At 33.9% G+C, this 25,359-nt stretch overlaps 1 protein-coding gene across 20 annotated transcripts in view; it reads right to left on the reverse strand.

Moving 5' to 3' along the window:
• The window catches only part of RYR3 (ryanodine receptor 3), a 195,754-nt gene that overhangs the window by 7,034 nt on the left and 163,361 nt on the right, over positions 1–25,359 (reverse strand). For 9 of the 20 annotated variants that reach the window (XM_072930138.1, XM_072930144.1, XM_072930137.1 and 6 more), the window contains 23 exons: positions 22,911–23,020; positions 22,065–22,116; positions 21,338–21,388; positions 20,949–21,048; positions 20,636–20,715; positions 20,237–20,313; positions 18,895–18,968; positions 18,634–18,651; positions 18,065–18,145; positions 17,586–17,674; positions 17,077–17,205; positions 16,649–16,753; positions 15,626–15,707; positions 13,987–15,308; positions 10,678–10,736; positions 9,508–9,676; positions 8,812–8,898; positions 7,107–7,304; positions 6,420–6,550; positions 3,998–4,040; positions 3,319–3,446; positions 2,360–2,420; positions 1,388–1,534 (listed from right to left, as the gene is read on the reverse strand). In XM_072930138.1, the coding sequence (XP_072786239.1) occupies positions 1,388–1,534; positions 2,360–2,420; positions 3,319–3,446; positions 3,998–4,040; positions 6,420–6,550; positions 7,107–7,304; positions 8,812–8,898; positions 9,508–9,676; positions 10,678–10,736; positions 13,987–15,308; positions 15,626–15,707; positions 16,649–16,753; positions 17,077–17,205; positions 17,586–17,674; positions 18,065–18,145; positions 18,634–18,651; positions 18,895–18,968; positions 20,237–20,313; positions 20,636–20,715; positions 20,949–21,048; positions 21,338–21,388; positions 22,065–22,116; positions 22,911–23,020 (3,393 nt within the window). Of the gene's footprint in view, positions 1–1,387; positions 1,535–2,359; positions 2,421–3,318; positions 3,447–3,997; positions 4,041–6,419; positions 6,551–7,106; positions 7,305–8,811; positions 8,899–9,507; positions 9,677–10,677; positions 10,737–13,986; positions 15,309–15,625; positions 15,708–16,648; positions 16,754–17,076; positions 17,206–17,585; positions 17,675–18,064; positions 18,146–18,633; positions 18,652–18,894; positions 18,969–20,236; positions 20,314–20,635; positions 20,716–20,948; positions 21,049–21,337; positions 21,389–22,064; positions 22,117–22,910; positions 23,021–24,563; positions 24,661–25,359 lie in introns of all 20 variants that reach the window. The other 11 variants (XM_030274527.4, XM_030274525.4, XM_030274529.4 and 8 more) reach the window with 3 other exon arrangements.

Consider the following 25,359-nt stretch of genomic DNA (forward strand, 5'->3'; position numbering starts at 1 on the left):
AATAAAGACTTATCGTAGTCTATTTTCTCTTACAAAGCTATTTAGCAAAGCCATTGCTAAAATGGAGAGTAAAATTTTTAGATAGGAATAAGTAATTTCCAGGTCCTGCCTCCAAGGAAATAAAATCATTAGGTGAAAAAGTTTAGCAGTTAATGAAACTAGATTATATTGTCTGTTGAAGTTGGTGTTAGAAGATACATCTCTGGAGAGGAGTTTACTCAAAGGTACATATTTTAAGAAATGCAACAACCAGTATTTAGTCTTTTAAAAGAAACATAAGAGTATTGAAGGACAAACTGATCAATTTGCACTATCTGCAGATCTGTCAGCATGCTCACAAAGTGAGCATTTCAGCACAGAAATATGCAGCTTTCAGTGTTCATATTTACTTGCCAGGAAAGCAGCAAGATTAGAAAAATTATTCATTGCTCGTTAAGAATGTAAAAGCCATGGTCTTGAGTTAAAACAGTTTTGTCAACTATGCTCAGTTTTGACTATGACATTTCTTAAAAATTCATAAGGACGATATATAAGTCATTAGAATCATTAAAACTAATATGAAATTGGTCATCCTGAAGTAAAATAAATAGTATAAAACCAGAGATTTCATTTGTTTGTGTGATGATAACACGTCAACACCTTGTGTGGGTATATTTTTATGCCTCTTCCAAAACATCATGTGGTATAAAATGTTTTGACAAATCTAGCAGGGCATAGGTGTGGGCTTAGAATATATGTTACTGTATTTGAGAAGCAATGGAATGTGTATGTATGAAATGGTATTTTGGGGAATTTAGATTTCTTAAATGTGAGTTTGAAAGTAACTATAAAGCTTGCTTTTTGTTGTTATGCTAGCTAGGAACATGGATTCCTTGGCGATCGGAGCATGATTCCCTGCAAAAATTTTAACAACTAGTTTTAGAACTACATTTTATTAACCTGAGTTTTGCATGACAAAGGGCCATAAAAGCGTATTCCATAGTGCAGAATGGCCACACCTTTAAGCACATTCTTGTTAGCCAGATATTGAAATCTCAGTGCCCAGATCATTATTACTGCTGTAGCTAAGGTGGGGTTGTGTATTCTTAATATATTATCACCAATCCGCTCATCATTGAGCATATAGAATGAGCTGGTTCATATTCTTATATTTTTCTAAAATGATGTGTTTTCTATTGTGTACAACACTTCTTTATCTGTCATCAATTGGTAGGTATAGATTGTCATAATTTCACAGGTTTTAACATGTATTAAGTGTGCTGCAGCAGATACGATCAATCCTATAATCGTATAAATGAATTGCATTTGGATATTTTCAGTACAACAAGTTATTTCTAGTAATTTTACAAAGTGTATTTTTTTTCAAACCTTTGCATGTAACACTAACCTGTTTGCCATTGTGAGTGACCGAAGACAGAATAGTTCGCAATGTCTTAAAACCCATAGCAATATCCAGCAGATGAGCAGCAAAGAAGAAGTTGTTGTAGTGCCCAAGGATAGACATAGTTGTGTACCAAGCTAAGTATAAGAATGACTGCAGAGAAAGTGAATAGTAGCAGAGGGTTAATAGGTGCTGATGTGCATTATTGGATGAAGAACATAGCATTTTGCAGTCACTCAAGTTGTTGTAGTAGAACACTTTGCCTACGTAGGGATTAAACAGCTCAAACTTCACCCAACTTTTGAAAATTACCAGTGATGGAGGGGGACATCACAAAGCTTTTGCTGTTGAAAAATGCTGAGAACAGCCTCACTCAACAATCCCAAAAATAGACATCACAAGGATGTGAAAAACCTGTGTATCTTGACAGCTACTGGCACTGGCAGGGATGTGGAAGGCAGGTGATTCCTGATAGAGCAACCAATGATTGGTAGTACTAATAACTTATTTTAAGATGAATGGTGCTCTGCTGAGCTAAAATTTGAATTCTACTCAATCACTTTGTTGTAAGAACTCAGTCCCGCTTTTTAACGGGATTTCTAGCACCTGCAGGGGTGTGTGTAGATTCTTTACTTGAATGGGAAAACTCTCCAGGGTTACTCCTTGAGGCTGAGCCAAAGAAGTTTGCCTACTGTCACTGATATGGGCAAGTAACATAAAAGTAATTATTGAACTCCCTTTTAAACCGTTAATTTAATAAATAATGTATGATAATAGCAGTTATAACCTTCTATACTGTGCAGTATATAATTCTGATTAAAGCACCCTTTAGTCTAATCACAAGGCAGAAAAAATATTTTAAAATGGCTCTGTAATGCAATATTATTTGTGTATGTTTGTTGAAAATAAAATCAGATGGTGAAGGACATACATGTTTAGAGTAAATCAAAGCATATTCATCTAGGCTAACATACTCACATTATCAGTGAAAACAACTCCGAGCTTCCAAATGTGGTACTTTGTATCAATGGAGCTTAGCCTAAGAAATAAAAAATTTTGAAATGCATAAATGTCAAAAATAAGTTGAATTCTGTATTTATAAGCAGCAAATTACTTGTGGCACTTCACTTTTTTTGCTGAAGGTGGTGATGTAGATTAATTGTTCATTTTTTGAGTGATCTGGATACTTAATTTTTCAGAGACTATTCCTAATTCTGAGCACCACAAAGAGTTTCTAAACCAACAAAACTGGTGTAACAATTTTAGGAAGAATGATGCTTCCATATTCCACACTTAAATAAATACGATCTATGCCAAAGTAGTGAAATGTGGAAAACAGATTGCTTCAATTTAAGAGGTTAGTGTCCTGTCTAGTGTAAAATATTGCCAGAATAACCAAGAGAAAAGGTAATGCCTTCTTCAATATTCTAAATATTTTATCAGCCATTAGAGGGCATGGAAAGGGAAATAATTCTTGTGCATCTTACATATTGAGAAAACCAACTCTTGCAGGAGCATAAATCACTTGGGACTGGGACACATTCAAGCTCTCATCTTGACTAAGTCAGGAAAACATCTCTGAATCTGTACTAGACACTTGTTATCTAGGTATTATCAATACTTTTTTTGATTCATTGGTTTATAAACTTTATTGTAAAACCTTATAAATGGTGCGTTAATTATTGTTTAAAATGAAAGAGTAGCTAACTATATCAGTCAGCATAAATTTGCTGATTTTTTTTCTTCCTTTTATAACATAATTGTGTTTTAGAACAAACAAAAAGCTATTTTATTTTACTTTCACACTAGGAAGACATCCATTTGAATTTTCCACATGGAGGAAAATATCACAACAGTTTCAAAATTAAATCCATTTTTATCTTTGATGATGAAATTATTCCAATGCATAACTTGTCTGTGTAGCTCAGAAGTCATACCATGAGACAAGAGATGCCTCTTCTGGTTCACTCTCTTCCACTGGACTAAAATCAAGGGCACTTTTATCTAAACCCAGAAGTTCTGCAATTCGCTCTGCTCCGTATAAGTCTCCATACTTGTTAATAACCTAGAAAGGGAAAAAGGGAAGCTTTTGCTCACAGAAACTCCTCATTGACATTCACCTACTTTAGACCAGTAGTTGTCAGGAATTAAAAAATAAGTCCTTCACAATTAACACTACTAGAACAGTAAGAACTCACAGGAAACCAGGGGAGCATAAAAAGAAAAATAGAAGCATTAAAGGCTATTATCTGAAAGCTTATGTATAATTTTCTGTCATTTAAGCTGGCATGTTTTTCTTTTTTTAGGGCAATGAGGGGGCTTTGTATCCTAAGGATGACAATGATTGCAAATTAGACCTGCTGGCTGATTGACAGCATGAAATTATTTCAAATGTCTGTGTCTAGGAAGGAAACCACAGCCTTCTGTCTTCCTCCCTCCTCCCGCCTACGCTGCAGCTGCCTGTTCACCGAGACGTTTAACACAATGACTTCTATAAAACAAATTCCAGTTCTCCATTATTTCTGTATTTATGTGTACAGAAACATACAGATATCCAAATTAACCAAATAGTAGATTATTGCTCTTAAAAACATAATAGAAATATAAAAAGCCTACCTTTCGTTTCACAAATTTGTCCCAGTAGTTGTTAGGGAAGGACCTACATAGATTAGGCAAAGATATTTCAAGTTATTTGACTTATTAGGGGAAAGGAAAAATACCAATTTAAAAAAGAGAAAATACCATGTTCCTGATCATTGCATAATTTTTTTTCACTCTCTGCACTTCAAATTAGGAGAATGATTTCTTTTCATGGAGACAACAATTATTAATCATAATTTGCTGCAATATTATCTTCTCCCTCCAAACCACCTTTTTTTTCCCCATTCACAAATATGACTGGTTACAAAAGGTAAGCAGGTTCAATACTATCACCTGATAAGCTAAACAATTCCATAGTAGCAGGTTAGTCATTGTAATATCATTCATCTACTAAATAAATATTTTATCACCCCTAGCCATAAAAATCAAACCAATACTTTTCAGAGAAAAATAAGAGAATCTTAAAGCATAAATAATTTTTAAGTTCATTGGATTACATTTCAAGCAGAGACTGAACACTTGAGAATCAGTCGACTGTTTGCCAACAGAAAATATAAAAATATTTAACTTGCCAAGAAAATTCAATATAATTTGCCAATATATAGCAAATATATATATAGCAGTATCCCAGAACTGCTCATTCTAATGATCTTACTGTCTTTTATACCCGTTTAGAGGAATGCCAGTTAGCAGGAAACACTACAAAATTTAAGATTTTTCTCTCCTTATTTCCTGGAAATAACACTGAGTTGAGAAAATATGCAGGAATGTAAAAGAGAAAAATTACTTAAACTAAAGGACAGTACTGGTAAAATAAAGTAAGTGCTAGCACAAGAAAAATGAGATTCCACACCAATGTTCTGCTGGGATGTGAGGCAAACTTCCTAATAACTCTGCTCCAACTTTTACCTTTCATAACTGGAATTCTGAATTAAATTAATTCAGATAAAGACAAATGCTACTAGTGACTCAAATGGATGGTATATTCTAGTTCAATACTCTGTATTATTTTTTTGCTTGATTTCTCAGGCTTTTAAGCAAAATATGTCATAGTGTAGCCAGCTTGTGTCCATCTCTTTTACAAAAAACCGCAATAATTTGTCAGGGTACATATTTTGCACTTTTAATTACTTTTTCCCATTATAGAAAGCACATTTCAGTTTATACAGAACACTGGGTACCCTCCAACAGTGGTTATTCTGATCATACAGTACTTGCAGTAAACCTTGAGACTCAGTTAACATTAGAGGGAAGGATTTGCCTACTTAAATTAGGCTTAATCTTTTGTTTAACTTCAGTAGACCGTGCAACATGCTGAGAACAAACTGTACAACATGTCATTAGGGATAAATTGACAATATATTTCATTAATTCATTCTCCTGTTTGCTGAAGATAACTTACTGGGTATCTAGATGGGTTGCTATCAGTAGTGAAAGAAACTGGTTGGAAAATAAGCAAGCTCTCCAGTTTCCCAATTAGTTGTAACTTTAATAATATGTGTTAGTTCATTCTGCTGAATGAATTTTTAAAAAAATTCTTGAAGCATTCAAGAATTTCCAGTATTTTAGAAATTCCAATCATGGAAGCACAGATGGAAGGGACCTTAAAGATGATCTAGTTCCAACTCCCTGCCATGGGCAGGGTCAGCATTCCCTAGACCAGGTTGCTCCAAGCCCCATCCAGCCTGACCTTGAACACTTCCAGGGCTGGGGCATCCACAGCTTCTCTGGGCAACCTGTTTAAGTGCCTCACCGTTGTTATAGTAAAGAACCTCTTCCTAACAGATAATCTAAACCTATCAGTAAATTCTGAAAAGCAGCCTGTAGTCAAGGCATTCTTTCTGTGGGAAGAGAGCTGACTTGCTTTGTTAGTCTGTGCCACTCCTCAAAACTGCTGCAGCTTACTGAGACTCTGAGAAACACTATATGACTACTATGATATTTGCTAATGCCTACAACTTGACATAAATTCCTATCAGACCTACTCAAATTCTAGGAATGCTATTTTTCACTAGATTTACTCCTCTTGCCACATACAAATTTCTTTAACAAGGAATGGGAAAGAAAGGGAGGAGTATATTACTGTACAAGTGAAATAGCCACTGGAAAGGATGGAAGTTATCTTTTCAAAATTTTATCACTAGAGACTAATATGCAAAATGTCTTGGAGAGACATTGTGAAGTAAAATACCTAATCCTTGCAAACCGTAGAAAATGAAAAAGAGTGGAATGTATGTGTCATCATAGTATTTATTAAATAAACAGATAATATAGGATTTCACATTAGAATCTACTACTGTAGCATCTAATATAAGGTGCTAAATGTCTTTCTTTTAGATTAACTAAGTGACAGGTGGACAGGAAAGGTTCTAGATCAGTGGCTTAATGAGCTGTAATATTATGAGCAGTTCACATAGAGTAATTTAATTTTACTTACGGAGTATTTATAACAAGGCGATCCCATTGTCCTTTAATATCATCCTCAGTTGGTTGTTCAGTTATGTATAGTCCATCAAATTCCAGCTTTCTAGCTACCTCCTTTTCTCTTTTGAATACAACCAGAGGGACCTGTGGAAGTGACAGTGGCCATCTTTGATATGGTTTATGTATTTTTGGTTCCTTATAACACAAAAATGTGAGACCAAACATCACGCTACAATCTTCCACACTAGGCAGCCTCTGAGCAATGGCCACCTTGGCAGTCAAGCCTCAACCCTCCCGCACACACAGCTTTTTAGTGCTGAGCGTGATGTTATTACATGCCATGGAATATCCCTCTGGTTGGTTGGCTCAGCTGTCCTGGCTATGACCCTTCCCAACATACCTGCTGAGGGATGCACAGAGTGGGTAAAGCAAAGACAGATCCCTCACACGGGGCAAACACTGTCCAGCAATAACCAAATGTGGCTGTGTTACCTGCACTGTTTTAACCAAAAATCCAAAACACACACACACTGCTAGGAAGAAAGTTTACTCCATTTCTGCTGGTCAGAGTACAAAAGGAAAACATCTCCCTATTAAGCAGTGAGAATTTGTAAAAAGCTAGGTACATATAGCTGTTCCAGTATTAGCACCACCTTGGGGCATAGCCATTGTTTAACAAACAGTAAGATTAAGAACTTGCCTTTAAGCAGTAGTATCCAATGACACAGACAAAGGAGATTACAGTATGAATAACTGCCAGTGCTCTGAGCGCAGGTGCCATGTAGCCAGTACTTTCTTCTAAAACAAAAAACACCATGCCCTCCTCCTCTTCCTCTTCAGCAAAGGAGTTCCAGAGATTTGAGTCTTCCTCTACTTCATCAAGTGGCTCTTCTGTCACCTGAGAAAAATGAAAAAGTTATGCAAAAAACTATTTCTTGGAAGAAGCAAGGAATGACTGGGTTATCTATTATGACTGAATTCAGGGATTTCTTTTGTAATCTACATAGTTCCTGATTGCTCAAGTCTAAAAAGAAACAAAAATTTCATATAATCAACTTATACACTGTTCATAACTTTGTATTTCATGACTCAGTTTAGAGCTTACAAATTATATACAGTATTTAATCAGCTGACATACTGACGTAAATTCTTCCACTGACTTTAAAAACCTGCCCTTTAAAATAAAATATCTAGGGGTGCTTTTTTGACAGCTTTATCTAAAAGATAAAGTCCTGTTCAGTCCTGTTTGACTCCCACTGACTCTTTCCTATGTATGACAGGTGGACTTGCACTGACAGACATGAACTTTTGTCCTTGCTCTTCAACAAAACGGGTCATCAACCACCAGACTCAAAGAAAAGCAGAAGAGAATGGGGAGAAAAGGAGACTGGCATAGACAAAAGCAGAATTCTACATGTATATTTGAAGTCCATCTTCTCTAACCCTGTGGGAAAGAAAGAAATAGACAAGGAGAAAGCCCTAAACAGCCATGACATCTTTGTCCTGGAATGTGCATATACATTCTGCCCAGTTTCCAAGAGCTTTTTACATCTTTACCTGCCCTGCATCTGAGAATGTAATTGTGTTAAAGGAGTTGCATTTCACAGTATTTGAGAACAGGACTCAGTTATTTCTAGACTGAATGTTCAGCTAGCTCCTTTTGTTGTTGAAGTTTTTGGTTGTAAGTAACAGAATATGTAATAGAATATGTAATATTGGAAAACACAAGATTCATCAGCTTATTACAACTTATTCTATATCTAGGAGGGGAAAATCAAAAGGCCCAGATTTCAGAATATAGATAAATCAGAACTCTTCTTCAGTGTTGAAAGGGGAAAAAATGAGGCTTTTGTGGATGGGAGTTCTTTTTATTGAATTCTAACCTTGTTTCATTTCAAGATTGTGAAGATTCATGAAAGAAATTGCTGGAGGCTGCTGAGGATGTTCTACTTTGTATCATCAGGTGTTCTACACCAGAACCTAAAGCAGCTCTAGATTCAGGTGAACCTCTAAGATTAGATTTAGACTGTGAATGTATAGCCTTCTACATCAGTAAGCTAGACAAAAAGAGCTGTAGCCTACTATAAAAAAAGAAGTAACTAAGAATAATTAGATAACTGAAGTCCCTTAATAACTTGAGAACAAATTAAAGAAAAAGAATTTAACAGTTTTGACATTTGAATTATTTTAGTCAATTTCAGTTTTCCCAGAACAAGATTAACAGTCCAAACAATAACAGACTTATGTGATTAAATGAAAAAGTGCCTAGAAACTCAGCTATAAAGGAGAAAATAAATAAATCTCTTTTCATTCAGCCTGAATAAAATAAAAGCAGATAGTACAAACATTAAATTATTGGATCCCCTGGTACTAACAAAAATATTTAAAGAACAATGTTATCTTACCTTGTAAAACAGAAGAATGAAATTGATGGCAAATGCAACAAATAGAGCAAGAAACCTCAAGTTGTAAAAATTTCTTGCCAAGTAATGCTGAAAGTAAAAAAAAAAAAAAAGTAATTAAGGGTAACCTGTGAGTAATATCAAAAGAAGAAAAATAGATAGCAAGCTTTTTAAAACAGTAAATACATAATTGTATTGCCTTCATACACCATGAACATAATACACCATACATATAATAAGCAAGGGCATTTTTGGCAGCCTATTCCCCTTCTTCATGATAAATGGAATTTAAATAATGGCCTTAAAATTATAAGTCAGAGAAGACTGAAACAGAAAGAAGTGTAGAAAGATATTTTCCAGAATACTGGAAAAAAACTACTTTAGAGTTTTCAGAGAATTCAACATTTCATGGTTTTAAAACCAAAGAAAAATAGAAAGTAACTTCTTCTAGAAGTTAGATTATGGGAAACAGTGAGCTCCTAAAAAGGAGAACAAGAGCCTAATCTTTCCTGTTAGAAATTACACACAGAAGCACTTAATTATATAAGTATAATAAGAAGAAGTATTATAAAATCACAAAAGACTGACTACAACCAATGAACACTCATGCTAGATTTCCCTGTATGATGGCATTTCTCCATTAAATATCAAAAATGGTTCTAGAAATTAAAATTATTAAAGAATTTAAGACAAACTTACAAGCATCTTCGTTTGATAAATTTCCAAAGCTTTGAAGAAGTTAGCCATAACAGCCTCTGGTTTCTCAATTTTTTGTCCATGCCTTCTCTTCTTTTTCTTCATTTTTCCCTCTTCTAGCTGCTCAGATTGTACTTCCTTTGCTTTATCTTGTTTCTCACCATCTTCCATGCTAGAAGAAAAGTTAACAAAACAAAAATATCCAGCCAAATGTAGATGCATTCATTTCTAATTAATTTGAGTTCATAAACTTTGGCTTTAAAATTTCATTTTTATACTGTATGTAGCATTAGAGGAATTTAGTCACTAACAAAAAACCCCAAAACCTGGGTTTCCATGTTTGTGACATAATGTTGAGGCATCAATATGATTGTCTTAAAGTATAGACCGTGATGACATGCCTAAAAAAATTTGGCAGATAAGAGGAGAAAGATAAATTACTCTGAAGTAAATATTTTAAACATGAAGCAAAATGGAAAAAAATAAGAAAAATATAATTATGTATAGCTTTTGAATCTGTAAGAATCTCTAGGACACCTTTTGTTTGTTTCTACAAAATATTTTAATCTGTTACTACAATGTGGCTGCAGGTCCAGGCAGACAGGATGCTCCTTAATAGTAGCATGCTGCTAAAGCAAGTATTTAAAATATTGTTTAGGCAGTCATATATAGGATGGCTGGACAAAGGAATGAATCTGCTGTCAAGATCTGATAAAACAGTAATAAAATAAATAAAAACATTTGGGTTAGTAAGATCTTGTGTTTTAATGATCAAGTGAAAATTCCATGAAAATTGTAGTGGGTAGTAGGGAAAGCAGAAAGCATAGTAAATTGCAGAGGTTTTTAAGACTGGTGCTCATTTTTAAAGGAACTTATGGGAATTTTTACATTAATTTTTAAAAAGACAATGGCCACAGATCTATATATGCATAATTGTCAAGGGTCACAAAAATCAGATTGCCATTGTGTTGCCTAGTGACATGGTCTGCCATCTTTTAGTATATTTGTAAAGTACTTAGTATGTACCCCTTAGGATATTTTCAAAATACTGATGAGAAAATGTGTATATAAAATTCTTTGAATACAGAGCATTTATTGCATTATTTTTGGCCAAATTATTTAGCATTAGGAAGTACCAAGGAGTTAAACAGGAATTTTGTAAAATTAACTTACTCAGCCTTCTCAGCTTCTGCTTTTCTTTGTGTTCCAGCTTCTTTTGCAATTTCAGATATCTGCAAAAAGTATTTTAACTGTCAAAATTGATCCATTCAAATAGAATTCTGTAACTTTAGTTATTGTCTTCTAAGAAAAACAAAATAATTAATAATATTTTTGCAGCACTTTGCAATTTAAAGTGTTTCATTTTTAAAGATAGGGAGTTCAGGCTATGTTTTAACAGTGAAAAAGGCAGAATTTTTCTGTATAGTGTTATCAACACTCTAACTAGTCCAGTTGACTGAACAACTTAATTATACACAGTGATCAGGCAAATTATGTTACCAGCTGAGGATGAAGGTAACTACATCCAGATCATATCCTGATACTAAGGTCACCCACAAAGACTTATTGGAGAAAGAATGTATTAATGTTCAATATATAAGGAGAACATAAGAATGTTCAATATGTAAGAAACAATATATTAATGTTATTATCAAAAATATGAAAAATATCTATGTAACTATCAGATATTATAAAACCCAATTACTTGGCTGTGATCAAGTAATGCAACTGAAAACAGACAAATATTTAAACAACTTCTACTTACACAATGTTTTCTTCAAGCTGTTTACCTTATCTGGGCTGATGGTTCATTAAACCTTTATTGGCACACCACACAACCCTCTTAAGTGTTGTGTTTACAGCTTTTCCTTGAGATAAGGAAAAACCAACGCACAATTTTACAGGTGGCTAACTGCAGCAAAGAAGCTGGGGCCTGAATGTCAAACACCTTTAAGCTTGGTGCTACAAGATGAAAGTAAACTCATTTCAAATGTAGTTTGAGTATATAAGCTTCAATGGAAGTCCAAGAGATGCAGACCCTGACTCAGAAAGAAATCTAAAGGGCTAAACTTTGTCTCCATTCCCTTTTGCAAAAACCTGTTCTAACTCTTAATCCTCTTCTGCATTCTCTTGAAGTGCTTGGACAACAGTTGTCTATCGGTCCTACATTTCCAGTTAACACATATATACACTTATCTGAAGTTTCTGCCACTGCTCATCTGGCTGCCTATCTCTTACAAGTACATGGGAAAAGGATATAGGCAAAGAATCTCCCCTAAGATCTTAAGCTGGTGGAGGGTACTTGAGAGATCATTTGATGATGCCTGGTTCTTCTAAGGGGTGGGGTGGTAGAAGAATGAACAAATCCTTATTCATCTTGTCCATATATGCGCTCTCAATTTCTCTTTTCCAAGCTGAAGAACCTTAACTTACTTAATTCCATAAGTGAGATTTGTTCCATATCAAGTTTTAACAACTCATTGATCTTCACTGCATCTTTTCCAGTTTTATCACACTCTTTTTGAACTAAGGGAACCTAGTCTTCAAAACATAGATAAATTAAGATTCATGGAGCATAATAATATGGGGGCTTCCTCTCTTCCTTTTTCAACAATTCAAAATTTCTGTTTGCTTGACTGATATCATCATTCAACTGATATTGTTGTACAACTCAATTACATTTCCAAGATTTCATACTTGAACAGTAACAATGAGATCAAAATGAAACATTTTACAGGTAAAGTTATAATTTTCCTCCTGTTCTTCATCACTTCCCTGATTTTTAGCTTTTATTTTAAGATAACTTCACAGTTAGTGCTTGATTTTATTGCTACCACTAATTAGATTTATCAGTGAACTGTTCTGTCACTGCTACTTTTCTGATTTGTGAACCCACGTAACTCTCCGATTCCTGTAGAGCCTTACAGTAAAAATGAACTCCTCAAAGGCTTCATCATATATGATTCCATAGGTTATTTTGCAGTTTCTCTGGTTATATGGTAAATGTCCCTGACCTTATTAGTACACTTTTCCAGAATATAGATCTAACTTTCTATTTCTATCCATTTGTGTGAAGTTTATCATTGCAGATGCCTAAGAAAGACATAGTAACTTCCTGAGGGGAATTTCTGATTTATACACTGCTGTTTCTGCTTTGAGCTCCACTTATTCTCTATATCCACTCCTCTAACTAGATTATGTGAGCATTTATATACACAATGTGAGATGAATAGCAAGTCCTGTAATACACAATTAGTGCAAACATTGCTTTGGTAAGTTTCCCTAGATAACATATCAAAGTTACGTAAAAACTGGATAAATTGCATAACAGACTTCACATTAATGACACAAAATATCTTCAAAAATTACAGAGCATTTGCATCAGTAGTATCAAACACATTGGTAAGAAATGTATAATTCAGAGTAAAGAAAGGAATATTCTAAAGTGTTTATTCATATCTGAATTAAAATATTTACTTTAACTATTGAAGAAAATTCTAACATGTTTACTTACACCTGCCAAGATTGTTGTGTTAAAATACTTTTTTTTAAAGACCAACCGCATTATATTTATGCTAAATGAGATAAGATTTTAATATACTGTAATTTTAAAGTCCACACATAAAAATTATTTAATAAACAAACAAGAAAAATAAAAGCAAGAAAATTAGTTCAATTTAGGTAAGAACCAGAATCTGGGGGAAAACATACAAATTAAGAGAAAATAATGCACTAGGAAGTTGCACGGTTTAGATTTATCTTGAAAATATCTGGCAAGCATATCATAAAGAGATTGGTTAATGATGAGAGAAAAGATGTTTTTGAATAACTGGTAGAAACAGACCTGAGGTGTAAAGTGAAACGTAATACCTTCCAAATATGATAAATAGATTGGTTTTGACATTTAGTTCTATCCATTTTTACACAGAAAAATATTCTCTTTAGTCCGGCTGAGTGGAACAAAATATATTGTTTATAAACTGGAATAAGAGTAAAGAATAATTACATTATAAACATTAAACTGACACTAGATTCAGGCAAATATGTTTCAAATAATAGGAAAAAAGGGATACTGTATTGCATGTAAAGCATATAGAGAAAGATGTTAATGATAAGACATTATTAAGGAGAGAAGAAGTTGTAAATGTACTTGAAGTATACTGTGAAAAAAATGGGGTATGCAGAATAAACAAGACCATAAATAATTTAAAGCAAAAAGTGTGACTAGAAATTTGCTAGTAGTTTATGTTTTTAATAAAGTTCAAATAAACAGTAACAATTTACTGCACTGAAATCTAAACACTGGGCTGAAATTTCCTGTTGGCCTTTAAATGTGTAGACATTATAAAGTAAGTTCTTACTGATAATATATATTAATCAGTTAAATATAAAATAAATATTTTATTAACATTCAGTAGTTTATTATTGTAATTATAGTAGTTAATATTATCTTTAAAAAAATACAAAATACCTTTAATTTACCTGTAATCTTGTTTTCTTTTGAGCCGTGTTTTCTGAAGGTGTCTGGATCTCAGTACCAAGGATTTCTGCAATATCTCCAAGTCCAGCATCATGACCATGTTTTGATCCTTCTTTCTTTGTGGGAATGCCAAAAATGTCTGCAATTATGTCACTTTCTCCCTTTTCACTCTTCACAAACTCCCCGAGTTCAGCTCTTATGCCATGCTCAGCACCTTCAGCTTTTTCTGCTTCCATAACATCATCATGGATTCCAAACTGTGTTGGATCAGGCATATCCCCTAATATTTTTGTAACTTTTATGTTTTTGGCTCCTTCAACCAGGCCACCCCCAAATACGGTGCTCCAAAGAATCTGGAATATCCCCCACACTATAGAAAAGAACATTTGGAATGTCCCTACAAATAGGATCCAGAAAAAGGAGAAAAACACTTTTACCATCTCTTTTATTGTCATTTTTTTAACTTTCCTGTATTGTTTCCTAAGGTTCTTCACAGTGACCATTTTCAAAAAGTTGGAAACATTCTTCTTCACTGCAACACAGGCCACTGCAAAAGCTGAAGCAGGTTCCAGGGACTTTTCTTCTTCCTCATCATTTCCAATATCCACTACATAAGCAGGCTCTGCCTCTTCCTCCTCCTCGGGCCTCTCAGATGAATCTGTTTCAGAGATCTGGGATGCTAACTGCATTTCAAAAATTGTGTCTTCACAGAAATTCACAAAGAGTTCCATTTTTTCTTGCTCTCCACCTTCATTTACAACATCAAATATGAACTGTCTTTTAGATTCCTTCACCTGTGGCTTCTCCCACTGCATTCTACTGGATTCACTGATTTCAAAGTAAACTCTTTCTATTTTCTTGGCCCCACCCATTATTTCAATACGGCCAAGGTATGGTTCAAAGTAATTAAGAACACTTTCTGCAGGCTCAAGTAAGCTCTGAAGGCGTGGATCATTAGGCATGTGCTCTGAAAGGTTTGTTAATAATACTACTACATTAAATCCAATGTCTTTGGCTGGTTCATGGAATCTTTCCACAAAGTCAACATAATTAAACATGTCATTTTCATCAGCTTCTGTACAGGACAGCAGGAATTCAATCTCTGACTGTATATATTGTTTTTGAGCCTCCATTGATTTCTGAAATTCCTTCTTGGAAATGATTCCTTTACCATCTGGATCATACTCTTTGAAAGCATCTGAATTAGTTAGATCTTTTAACTTCAGGAACATGTCAAAGAACTTCAAAATCATTTCTACATTGCTAGATGATTCTACAAGCGTGTCCACCATTTGTTTTCCAATAGTTCCATTTACAACGTTACCTAAGTAATGTTATAATAGAAAGTTATTTGACAGCTACATTTTAAATAATGACATTTCATATTTGTGCTGAAAACAGAACAAAAACATTTGTATCTAAATAGTATTTTTTCTTCTAACATACTTTTCTCTAGCATCCCTCTATTTCAGGACTCTGTATATTCCAGAATAATTCTTAAATTAATATGAAGAATGTCTTTTTCGCCCAAAATTACATAAAGGCAATTAAAAAGCAGTTTAGAGAGATAAACATAATAATTGTGCTTTACACAAGGAAGGTGAGATAATCATATTTGACCATAAAGAAAACAGGTCCAACCTTCGAGCAGTGACAAGAGCATCACTACCATATCCTTTAGAAGATCTAGAAGTTCCTTAAGCAATTCAATCTGAGCAGAATCCTATTAAAAAAAAACCAAAGCAACGGTAAGATTATTTTTAATTTGTATTTATATGAAAAGTAAATAATTTTAGAGAGAAATGGTAGATGATCAGCTAAACTTCATTCACATTATTCAGCAACATTTCATTGTCATTTCATTATGATTGCTATCAGAAGTCTAATACAACATGTAACTTACTGTAGCAGAGGTATTAACATCATGAAGTTAAACTTTAATAAAACATTAAGGAGTACCAAGGTGCAGATAAGGAACAGCAGAAACAAACAAACAAACAAAATTGGTTGCTACACAGATACGAAAGTATCTGTCTCAGAAAAAAATCCATCCTTTTTCACTTCGCTGGCAATATTTAATGGCATAATGCATTACCACTCAAAGTGCTTAGTTTAATTACAGAATATTAATGTAGATTTGTGTTTGACATTAAGGCCTTAAATACTATTCTCAAAATTCTGATATACTTCTATAGGGTGGGAAGAAATCTTGTAAGCCAGAGGATAGCAGAGACACTGAAAAAGAAAGGAAATTACTCTCAGCACTGTTGCATTCAGTGCAGAGCTTGAGTGTATGGATACATTAAGCAGAAGTCACAGAAGACAGAATACTGACACTGTGCAGTGGGACTCCACTGTGCTCTGTACAGTGAAATGAACACTGCCTGTGCCCCCATGCTCCGTGTCTTTAATTAGCTGGATAAGTGACCAAATACCACACTGCCTCCCTGTTTGGATCTTTCTCAGCTTTTCTCTTGGCCTGCTTATGATCAGCATGGGAGCTGTGCTTTTAATGATGTTTCTGCTCTGACAGATCCTCTGGTTTTGGCAAGAGGGAGAAAGGGACCAAACTGCCACGTTCATTATCAGAAAGGTATAATTGAACTATAAATTTCAAGTTTGGTTTTAGTGAAGGTGAGTGCACAGTAACAATGTTGAAAATACCTGTGAAAGTTTCATCTGCATATTGGCAAACACATGAAGAAAGCCAACAACTGCATCCCACAGCCTACTATGAGCCAGACTCTGTTGATTACCTATGCAAGGGCCCTAAAAAAATAAAGAAAAACACTTTTTTTATTTATGTCAAATAAACCAAACCAAAACAAAAAGAAGTCTCAGGCAGCCATGAAGCTACATGAGAAGGTTTTCCAAGACCTCTGGGTATCTAGTGCACAAATACCAAATTGTATCCTGTTAAAATACATAGCTGTTTGCATATTTTAGTTTTCACTTTACCGTGATTCTGTGTAACTTCATCAAAATTTTAAAAAAGCAAGTGCAAAGCATTTACAAATTGACAAAAGAACATGATCATGCTGTGTGAGCATGGAACTTCTCTGTTAGTACCTTGAGAAACACATTCTGTTTACCTGGATATATTCTGTAAGAGAATTGAATATTTGTTTGGTGACAGCCAAAGCTTTAGAAAAGTTACGTTGTCCTGATTCATCAATGACATCCTTTCCTGAATAGTACCAATAGAAGTCACTGATGGATTCCTAAGAACAAAACAATGTTACATTTTCAAGTTTTGGATTCCCTGTGCAATATTTACTGCCTGCATTTATATCAACAAAACTTGAATCAATAATTCAGATGAAATTTAGTATATCTGTGTCAATCTATTTCTCATTATAATAATATTTTGCACTCTCTTCAGAAGCAAACAATGAAATCCATTATCAAACATCTGATTTCACACAGAATTCTGAAATGTCATCTGTTTTCAAAGGAAAAAAGATATGACATAAATAAAAATTCTTCATTTTAGGTATCCCTTTAGAGAGAATTTTCATGTTTGATTCCAACAAAATGTGAATCTATTGAAGTGAAGGAAAGCCAATATGTTATACTCCATTTTCATCTATTTTTTCCTCACCTGAAGACGCAAGAGATAGTCAACAGTACTAATGATAATATTCACTGTTGTGGTGTTGCCCATCTGAGTACGTAAGTAATTTTGAAAATCTGAAATAAGAAGTGATTTGTGCTTGGTTAGTATACAAAGGAGAAAAAATACAACATTATTTTTCTATTTTCAGGAGGAATGCCTTCTTTTTAAGTATCTTGTTGGATACAGATGCTTATGTCATACAAGTTGAACTTTAGATCCAATGTATATAACTGAAGAATTGTTATCCAGGTGACTTGGAACAGGCTTTACTACTAATATGCTAAATACCAAAACTAAATGAAGATTTAAAAAATCAAATTGAACTCCGCAGTTCAAACTGATGTTATGCCAGTTTCCCCAAAATACTTAATGCATTAGAGAAAAGCATCAGAATTGGTTCCATTTCACTCTGTTTAGAGCAGACTCACCACAAATTTTCTACGAAATTAATTCAGTTCTCTTACCATTGTTGTGCCCTTCACAGAGAAGTTGCAAAAATCTAAATAGATCTCGAGTAAATTCATCATGCTGCAAGACTTTTTCACCTTTAAAATATATAAATACAGTGATTATGTGACAATTGTTATGATTAATTATGCAGAACATATATCCTACAGTAACCTTTTAAACTGGAATTTTAATAAAAGAACCAGTATTTAAAAGCATTAAAGCAATTTAAAAGAAACAGACTGATAATAATGAAAAGAAAAACTGAGACAGAAAAAGCAGAGCCAAAAGTATTTAGCACTCCAATGCATCCATGGTTAAAAAAACAACACTAATTTGAAAAAAAAAAGGCAACAGGATATATATCTAATAAGTAAGTTGTTAGTCATAACTAAAATCATGCCTTAAATATGAGTGACACTTCTTTAATAAGCATCAAACTCTTTATTCAAGCTAAACACACAACCTGCTGCAGACCATAAAGCTAAACCTAAAGATATCTGAGAAGATGCAATGAGAGATTTCTCTCTGTATTTGCAACACACTTTTGCAACAATAGTATCAAAAACTGTAAACCCAAACATACCACGCTCACGAACGATGACTGTGGATCAAAGAAAAATAACAAGAATACAAGATAAGAATATTGGAAGTTACAATATTTTTCTTAAAAATTATTGCTAAAGATATTGTAAATAAAAACGCATATTCAGAACCCAGAGCCTAGATTTACTTATAGTACATTTAACAACAGAAACCTCAAGCCACAGTAAACAACAGTTCTAGTTAAAGAAGGAAGTGCAAATAATGTTTGAAGCACCACTGGAATAAATTTCATTCTACTTACGAGTTCCTTCTTCCGTAACCATTCCCAGGCCTTCCGCTTTATTCTGTCTCTCAAATGCATTCAAGTCAAGAACACTTATATTTAAAGAAAACAGCACAAACAGGAAAAAGGATTATAGTGAGAAATGGAAAATAATATTTTTCTACAAAATTTGTAGAGGTTTTCAACAACTACTCTTGGCCCACTATGACATGCATTGCCTCATATTTTACTTTATACTTGTATTAAATAAATGGGCTTTGGATGAAACTCAAGGGTCCAATGTCCACTTCTGACAAGAAATGAATCTCAGGTAATGTCTCACTGCTGATAATGACATTCACAGTTTCAGTACAAATAAGGAGGGAAAAGGAGCCTGAAATACTATTCTTCATGGTGATTTAAACCTACCACCAAAGGAGACTACTGCCATTGTTTCTCTCTCACACATCATTAAAACCAAAAACATTTCTTAAAGCATCATTTCCATTTTCTTATCAAGTAATTCTATCAATATCTCTTTTAATGAAGTCCTGAACAATACATATGCACAACTAGTAATAATATCACAGCAAGGCCTGTTTGAGCAAATCCCTGCTAAAGTTTTCTACATAAATGAAAAAATTACAAGGCAGATATTATTTAATTAGGCTGCAACTATTCAACAATAAGTTCTGCAATGTGGGTCACAATTCCTTCTACATTTTATCCTCTATTCATACAGCTCCTCCTCTTGTAATTCCCAGTGTACTCCTTCAGAACCCTTCTGGTTCTTTAAAAGGCTGAGAAAAGGAGGTTGTCTACTGTAAGAGTAATCAAAAACACCAGCAATTTTCCATCTTCTATATGAGAGTCCTTTACCTTAACTAATTTGAACTGTTTTATCAAGGGAATGGACTACTATAGTCTCACTGGTCACATGGCAACCCTAAAAAACCTGATACATATGCAGAGGATTCAGGAGACATAGATTATGCAACTCGCCAGAAATGTGCAGAAACTGAAAGCTTAGTAAAGTTTCAGTGGCCTGCCTCTCCCTTAGTGGTGGCTCTTCTCCGTCCTTGGAACCTACCAGACAAAAACCTTGAGGGATTTAGAGTCAGTAAAGGAGCCATTGTATTTTACTTTTCTGCCTCTTCAAACTAAGTCTTCAAAGGCATGTGCAGTTTTTTGCTTTATTTTGTCATTTGGAAGAATACTCTAAAAGATTATCAGGCTGTTCCTGTGATTCACAAAACTTTCCCACAAGAGTTCTACAACCTGCAACTCCTGTAATTTAAATCTAGCACATCCACCTGCACTGAGCAATAAGCCAGTGAATATGAATAAACAGAACCTGTAATAATGCAATTTATGGTTTTACCTGCAGGACTGCATCAAGCCAGAGAGGCTTTGAAAAAATCCAGCATCCTTTTTCTCCTTCAGGTAGTCTAGCATTTTCTAAATGTTGTAGATTTTTGAAGGTAAAAATACAACATTAACAATATATACAATAAAAAAATAACTAGCAATTAATTATTAATTAATATTTATGAAGTAAAATAAAATAGTAAAGGTAATAAGTACCATTAATTAATGTTATTGAAATACATGAATTCAAAAGTTCCTGAATTAGTTCCTTGAAATGCAAATCACTAGCAAAAAATACACTGATATTTCTTCACTGTTTGGCTTAAAATTAAGTACGTTAACTTAAACAACAGGACACTAAAAGTCTCAAAATTTCTCAAGTCAAGACTCACAGTAGTTAGAAATGCATTACCTGTTGAACTATGGTGTTTCCACCATTTAGAATAGCAATACCAAGTTTCAGTGTTTCAACAACCATGGGTCCTGTACAACCTGTTAAAACAAGGATACACTCCTTAAAACTTGCAGTTGTGAGCTCTTCAACCAGAAATGCAGTCTGGAAATTTTACTTAGTGCAGTTGTTACTGACATTTATTTTGCCTCATTAAGTGTTGTATGATAAACTGTTTATGATAGATGATATCATATCATATATACACCTATACATGATAGGTATAATGACATAACACACCTGTGTATACTTCAAAGATATCCCAGAGCATTACCTTTGCTTGCACTAATCATCTGAAGGACCATCTCAGCAGCTCCACGATCATGCAAGCGAGCTTGCTGATAAAGAGTTCTCTGCTTTTCCATTTCTTTCTCCTGGGTTTGGGAACAAAATGAGAATAGACTACAGATTGGAATGGATCCAGGAAAAATAGGAAGATGAGAAATCTGAAGTTGTTGAAGACCATCTGCCTCCAAAATCCATGGGTTGTTTGACTCCAAAGCTTCAAAACACCCCATCTTTCTTTCATATGAATAACCTAGTAAACCAGCTCACTGTGTTCAACACACAATGTGTTATGCTATTTTTGCATTTGTTCTAGTGGACATATTTAAAGTGGTTCCATATTAGATTATGAGAAAGAAATGTTATCTAAACTCTCACCTCAAATGTCTTTTCTTTTTCTTCATCTCCCTCTTCTTCTTCCTGACAGCTCTTTTGATGTTAAAAACAGAAATCACAAGATCTTGCTTATTAAAAAACATAATGATTACTTTTGCTGTAGTATTTCTACAAAAATTGCCAAATATTTTTTTCAAGCAATTATTAAAGGTATTAAGAAGATTTTTAAAACCTTAATTGTAAATATTTGTACTTATCCACACTAAGAAGCTGATATTCCCTAATGTGTGAGTATTTCAGGGTATTCATCCAACTACATACACACCCTGTAATTGCAGGCTATATAACCATGTGCCACATCTCTAGATCCATATTTCTCTTCACAGTCATGCTTTCATCACAAATTAGCTGTAATCAATATGTTGCAAAAGCTGACTTATCTTTGACAGACTTCAAGTATTAACCCAAAAATAATTACCCAAAGAATAAAGATAACTAATGGGTTTAAACTGCTCATGAATTAATGATATGCAAATAGAAGTGTCAAGTGAAAGGAACAGGACTGCACCTGCACTGAAATTTTATAGTGTTGTTTTAACATAGGAAATTTCTCATTATATACATATATGTAAAACTCTGAACAGCATTTGCTTCATTAAAAATACAGAAGTTACTAGTGTCAAGTAGTCCATGTAAGAAACAGAAAATTTTTAAGAAGCATCTAAAATTAATGGGAAGTGAGGGATGGAGCTTGAAATTATGTACTTACTTTTGCCATCATGGCAGAATAGGCAATATATAGAGGATCATGTCCTAGATTGCTGTGAAGAGTAAAAAATATTTTAAATTGTTTTATGATGTAATAATATACCCTTTTTTATTAAAGGGTATTTTATTAAAGTAGTCTACTTGAAAAGCTATTAAACTTGAAAATTGTGTCATGAATGACTTCTCTTATCTAAATCCAAATTTCTAAGTTTTTACTCAGACAATTTAAAGGTATATATGTGCATCCCACTTAGTCATGTTGGGTCATCACTGGCTGTTGAAGGTGCAGAAAAGTAATATGGAAACATAAATTAGAATAATTATTACTGTCAGATGGCAAGATTTGATTAGTCATACAGAAAAACTATAAGAAGTTCTAGAGTACTCATAAAAAGCTAATCATTCTAATCAACAATCTAAAGTCAAAACAGAAACTGGCAATGAGATTCATAGACATCAACCAAACCTTTTCTGACTTATTGAGTGAAATGTAATGAATACCAAAACCAAGAAAACACATCTATTACCAGGAGAGACCAGGGAAAGGTGCTCTGATTAAACCTGCAATTCCTTTAGAATTCGTGTTTTCATGAAAAGTCATGCTTAATAATTTCTGCATTGGGTATTTACCGAGCTTTTAAAATGTCCAGAATAGTCAATATGTATCTCAATATAAAGGTTCTACTGAGTTCAAATATATGAAAACTTTAATGAAACTGAGAGGGGAAAAGGTATTCACCATGTACAGTAAGGAACTACCCTTGTCTTAAATAACTTTGGTAATGTTACTAAAAATTCAGTTACTGTGTTCTTTCACTCAATGGGCTTTTCCACACAGCTCTTTTACCTTCTCTCTGTAAGAGCACTGCGACTAAAATAGAGGATAATCTGATGAAGTGGATCAGGATGGTTTTTCTCAGTCTCTTCTTCCTCCTCTTCATCTTTTTTTGGAGATGTCTGTCTCAAGATTTAGAATATAAAAGTTAAGCTTCATAAGTAAGAAAATAATCCAGTTATTAAGCTTAGGAAAGGATTTCAGTAATTTTATTCTATCCAATTATATCTGCCCATATTAATCTTATTCAGGAGTTTACAGCATAACCTGCAACATTATGGGCCGGTATGACTTAGAAGAGATAAGAGTATATGGTTTTTATTCATGATTTTTTGTAACTTTAGAATTTTCTCCGTTGCAAGGTATTGAGAATGAGACAGGGAAAATCTTGGGGAAGTCTTATTCAAGAGAAATCATGCATCTCCAGTTGACCCGAATGTAAAGGAAATTCTAGCTCAATTATTTTGTAGTAGAATACTGGAATAATTTATAACAACATCATCACGTATATCCCATTCAGACCAGTATTAGCTAAAATTCATATATAATTTCTAAGTAACCTTGGTTCAATTAATTCTCATTATTGTAAACAAATATTTTTTGGCAATTTAAAATATAGCATAGTAGAACTGGCCAAAGATCAAATTATTACCCTTACCTTACTTGTGTTACCACACTTTTGTACAGTTACTAGTTATTGTAGATTTATTGTAGTAACAGTAATTATTGTAATTACAGAAGTTCAATTTACTTATCTAGGAAATCGGAAAGAATTGCAGGCACTGCTTTGATTAATGGCCTCATTCTTTCCTTTAGCAAGAAGCAACAAAGTCAAAGAAAGACTGACCATGTAATTGTTCAGAGCATGTGAAGAATGTCCCTACCCATGGCAGGGGTTTGGAACTAGATGATCTCTATGATCCCTTCCAACCCAAACCACTCTATATCTGTACAATATCAGGTATAACACTTCCTGATGCATCTGTATGTGATCCATGAAGCTGTATATTAACTTTCATGGTGTTTAAAGACTGTAGAGATAAGGGCCTTGGAGATATTTTTGACTAGCTAACTACATAGAGGGAGGAGAAAGAGCAGCAGGCATTCTGAATTGATGTTTACTACCAAAATCCTGGAGTTTACCAATCACTTTTATCAAGTACACTGGTAAACTACATTTTGCTGAATATGGCTGCATATATTTGTTTGTCCTTATGATGAATCAAAAAGGAAAACAGCAAAAGTAATTTGTATCAAAGCTGAAAATGTTAAAATTAATTATGCAATAAAAATTTTAAAAGAGAAAAGGATCAATAGTATCAAGCTTCAAAAAAAAAAAAACCAAACCAGTAAATAATATATACAAACCTAGGAATTACCATAATGACAAAAATAGTCAGATTGTTCATCTAATCCATTTCTCTTCCCAAGAATGAGTGTCATGTAGCTCGCCTGAAGGCATAGATCACCTTAATGCACTTCAGTGCGCATCAAAGGACAAAGTCCTTTTGACCACAGCAGAAAATTACCTTATGCTGTGAAGCATAAGGATTAATATAAGTTTATGCATACAGTACACAAAAATTAAAAATAGTTTATTATAGATACATAGAATACACACTGAAGTGGGCATTGAAATATATGCCCAGTTATGTCAGTACTTACAGCCAAATCCTGAACTAGTTTCTCCTCAAATGAATATTCCTCTGTTTCTATCCAAAAGTTCTGATAGCCATTGAGGAAGAGGTTAATAGAACGGTGCCTGGGGGGGTTGTGAAAGTGAGATCAAGAGGGGTAACGGAACAGAGTATAACAGCTCAGATGGTTAATGGTTAGTAAGGATACATATTTGTACAATTCTGATCCTCTGATTGGTCAGTGAACAAAATGCAAACCATAACTAACAGTCAGTAACAAATCTGCAGGCAGTTTTGAACATTCTTACTGGTTTTATACACATATGTATACATTACTTTATATTTTGAAGACTAAGAGACATCTAAAATACATTACACATGAAACTGCAGGACTGATACCTTAATGCAATCATGAGAAAAACACACACTGGAATAGACTGAGAAGGAGTGAGTGAGGTTTACATCTACAAGGTGTAAATCCAAATTACTAGATTTAGAACATTGAGACAGCAGACACTGGCCATCAACACCAAAATAACTATCAAGTGCTTTCCAGCATAGTATCTACAGAAAATCATTGTCTTCTTCCACAGAAAGAAGCCTAACCTCAGCTTCTTTTCTTCCAGTTTCAAATCAGGGCAGTATTAGCATGTCCTCAAAGAAGTTGCATTAGAAATATAAAACACCTGTTCTACAAAATTACCAATTTTATAAGACTCTAAGTCATATTAAATGCTACTGTATATTAATCATTAATTTAACTTTCCACAGAAAATACAACTCATGGCAATAAGACTACACATAATAATGGCAAAATAATTCCA

This window comes from Taeniopygia guttata, chromosome 5 (genome assembly GCF_048771995.1).
Source record: "Taeniopygia guttata chromosome 5, bTaeGut7.mat, whole genome shotgun sequence".
NCBI classification, from domain to species: domain Eukaryota; kingdom Metazoa; phylum Chordata; class Aves; order Passeriformes; family Estrildidae; genus Taeniopygia; species Taeniopygia guttata.